The sequence below is a fragment of the Acanthisitta chloris genome, unplaced genomic scaffold (genome assembly GCF_000695815.1).
Source record: "Acanthisitta chloris isolate BGI_N310 unplaced genomic scaffold, ASM69581v1 scaffold5239, whole genome shotgun sequence".
Taxonomy (NCBI): domain Eukaryota; kingdom Metazoa; phylum Chordata; class Aves; order Passeriformes; family Acanthisittidae; genus Acanthisitta; species Acanthisitta chloris.
Window position 1 is genome coordinate 1 of NW_008689648.1, and position 3,669 is coordinate 3,669.

General features: G+C 49.5%; 1 protein-coding gene across 1 annotated transcript; it reads left to right on the forward strand.

The window, feature by feature from the left end:
• Positions 1-460: 460 nt before the first annotated feature.
• Positions 461-3,342, forward strand: LOC103808685 (beta-soluble NSF attachment protein; the record flags this gene model as incomplete). The annotated part of the gene is made up of 8 exons (XM_009081488.1): positions 461-507; positions 594-671; positions 1,192-1,247; positions 1,461-1,545; positions 2,135-2,239; positions 2,485-2,553; positions 2,752-2,802; positions 3,238-3,342. Coding segments are annotated over 8 exons (596 nt in total), but the record flags the coding sequence as incomplete, so codon positions are not given.
• Positions 3,343-3,669: the final 327 nt, after the last annotated feature.

Genomic DNA, 3,669 nt, shown 5'->3' on the forward strand with positions numbered 1-3,669 from the left:
TTTTTCCTAGCTGAGGGTCTGGAAGCAAATTGCCCATCTCCCCACCAGCATTATTCCTGTTTTCCTCTGCTGAGGCGGATGGAACACATCCAGGATGGATGAAACCCTTTGATAGTAGTAAACCACCCAAACAGCAGCTCTTGTGTTTACAAGTTGATCCCTCAAATGCGGGATGCAGCCAACAAACCCAGTGTCCAGGTCCTTTGGAGTTGGCTTATCCCAACATTTGACCATTCCCTTTGGGAATTGTTGGGTGACACAACATTTGGGTGATATTCCCCTTTGGGAATTGGGGTGGGAGTGCTTGAACGGGGAGCAGCTGTAGGTTTAGGGTTGAGAACACTAGGTGTGTCATTCCGGATAGGTGTGAGTAGATATACCTTGGAACTGGTATATTCCAGGGTGGGATTTTGGGATGGGCTGGCTGACTCTGTTGTCTCTCTGCCCACTCATGCTGCAGAGGCCATCAACTGCTTAAACGCAGCTATCGATATCTACACTGACATGGTAAGGCACCTCGCGCACACAGAATGCCGGGCGGGTATCCTGCATCCCAAATCCCGTCCAACTTTCCCATCCCTTCCCTTCCCTAGGGGCGGTTCACCATTGCTGCCAAGCACCACATCACCATCGCTGAGATCTATGAGGCTGAGCTGGTGGACATTGAAAAGGTGAGGATGTGTTGGTGTCATCATCATTTCTATGCCCTAGAAGGATTATTAATTCCCAAAAATCCCATTATCCAGCACTGATATTCCTTGCACCCAACTGTGACTTGGAGTTAGTGGTTTTCCTAGCAGAGACTTTCCTGGAGCAATCTCAAGCCTCCCCTGTGTTCCTGTGCCGAGCAGCAGCATGGCAGAACTCCCTGATGAAAATCCATGGAGCTTCCCATTGGAGAAGTGCTTTGGGAATGTTGTGAAGCACTTTTATTGCTATTTTTTGTCAGAACTGACTTCCTCATTCCCATAACCAAGCTTGCTGAGAAATCCCACTATGGATCTCCTGCTTGGAATTCTGCAGGGCACAAATTGATGGGTTCGAGTGTTATTTTCTAGGCAATGATTAGCTCCCTTGGCTCTGCTCCATTGGATCCCATCTATATCCATGAATTCATCCGTGCTGCCTCTCCAGGCTGTTCCCTGGGTTGATTTATCTCAGGATTATTTATCCCAGTGTTTCTGTCCCCAGGCCATCGCACACTATGAGCAGGCTGCGGATTACTACAAAGGAGAGGAATCCAACAGGCAAGTGGTTGGATCAGTGGGAATGGCTGGAGACAGGGATCTATCCTAGGGGCTCCTAGAACCAAGATGGGTTTAATTTGGGCTGTTGGGAAGATAATTCCCCTAATTTGCAGCATTTAGTTCCTAGTACTCTCTGCCTGCAGGGGTGAGGGTGGTGCTGGGGCTTGGGCTGGAATATTCCCAGGAAAGTGATTTTTGGGATGTGGATTGCAGCTCAGCCAACAAGTGTCTGCTGAAGGTGGCTGCCTATGCTGCCCAGCTGGAGCAGTACCAGAAGGCCATCGAGATCTACGAGCAGGTGAGGAGCAGCTGCTTCATCCCATGGGATCAAAACCTTTTCCCAAGGTCCGTGGGTTGGGCTTGGGGGCTTAGAGTCATGGAGTTGTTTAGGTTGGGAATTACAGAATCTAGCTGCTCCCCAGCATGGCCACAAGGCTGTCCCCAAGTGCCACATCCAGTATTTTCACTGTTGTTTCTGGCTAAAAGGTGGGAGAAGGCATCCAGAATTCCACTTTGGATTATATTTACAACTACATTTGGCAGAGAATTTCGCCCCCAGATTTATCAGCTGTGGCTTGGTGTGGGATATTTACCTAGGAATACCCTCAGTGCTGCTTTTGTGCTTCCAGAGGGTTAATGTTGGAGCAGGTTTTCCTCTTTGCTTATTGTCCAGGACCTACCTGGTGCCCCAGGAAGGATCTGTGTTCCCTTGGGATGAGTTAGAAACCTCTCTGCTTCCCAGTAGCTTTTTGCACAGGCACTGGAATTTTTTCCATGCTCTTTATTCTCAGCCATGTGGCTCCATGTGTGATTTTAATGAGCTGCCCTGGGTTTAATCCAAGATTTCCTTTCCCAGCTTTTCCTTTTGCCATGTGTTTTTTGTCTAGGTGGGAACAAACACGATGGATAACCCTTTGCTCAAGTACAGTGCTAAGGAGTATTTCTTCAAAGCTGCTCTGTGCCACTTCATCGTGGATGAGCTGAATGCCAAGGTCAGTTATCCCAGAATTCTTGATCCCTCCTCAGAGCCTTGGCTGCCTGGGAGAAGATCAGTGGACTCACAGCCCTTATCCCAAATTTCGTGATCCCTCTTCATCAGGGATTTGCACATCTGTCACAGAATCTTGACATGCCAGAGTGTCCCATTGGATTTCTGGTGAAAGTTTGAGGGTGGGAAGGCAAAGCCTGAAAAAACCCCCCAGGAATTGCATGTCAAGTATTCCCTTCTCTCTTCCAGCTTGCACTTGAGAAGTATGAAGAAATGTTCCCTGCGTTCACAGATTCCCGGGAATGCAAACTATTGAAAGTGAGTAAAAACCAGTGGTGAAGTCATAGTCTTTGGTGCTTTTCCATGGATTTTCTCATTTATCCCAATATTTTAGAGGACTCTGGCTTTGGCCCAGCCCTGTGGTTTGGTGGGACACATGGACTCCCTGGGATGAGATGCCAGAGTGGGAACACACACTAACAGACTATTTCCTAATTTGTCCTGGTGTTTTCCTAGAAACTGCTGGAAGCCCATGAGGAGCAGAACAGTGAGGCCTACACTGAGGCAGTAAGTAGTCCTGGATTTCCTTGGGAATGGTGGCTTGTTCTTCCTCTTTTCTGGGATGTGTGTGCCCTGGTCAAGGTTGGAGAACTTGTACAGAAGGACCAGGAACAGAGCCAGCTGGGGCTCCAGCAAGGCCTGCTTTAAAATTCACGTTTTTTCATGAAGAGTTAAGTGAAGATCCCACCTGGGTTTGCTCCAGCTCCTTTGGTGTTTGACAAGGGCTGAAAGTGCTCTGTATGGGTTTGGAGAGACATTTTCCTGTGCCTTTCACCTTCCCTACCTTTTCCCCTTTCCCCTTCCCCTTTTCTGTCCATATATGTTACCCTCTCCTTTTGTTCCCTTTCCCTTCTTCCCAGAAAAGCACCAGCTCTAACTCTGCCTCTCCACCACCACAGACACCAGCTTTGTGTCCCCATTCCTTTTCCCCTCTCCATGCAGGTGAAGGAGTTCGACTCTATCTCCCGCCTGGACCAGTGGCTCACCACGATGCTGCTGCGCATCAAGAAGACCATCCAGGGCGAAGGGGATGGAGACCTCAAGTGACCTCTTCCCGTGTCCAGCCGAGGACTGTTGTGGGATACCTGATTCCATCCATCCCTCGCTTTATTCCGTTGCTTCCCACTCCCCGCGCTCCGTGTGTTTCTTTAGCCCCCTGCTCCCTCTGGTGGCTCCGGGCGGCACCGGCGGATCCCAGGTGGGAGAAGCCCTTTGGGTGGAATTCCTCCTCGGCTTTGCTCCTTGCAGCTCGCCGTTTTCCTGCTCTTCTGTCAAATCCAGCATGTAAATATTTCGTCCAGGCCAGCACAGTACAAATATTGCTTCCAGCCCGTGGTGGTGTTCCCATTTCCCGGTTTTCAGTGGCTCTGTTGG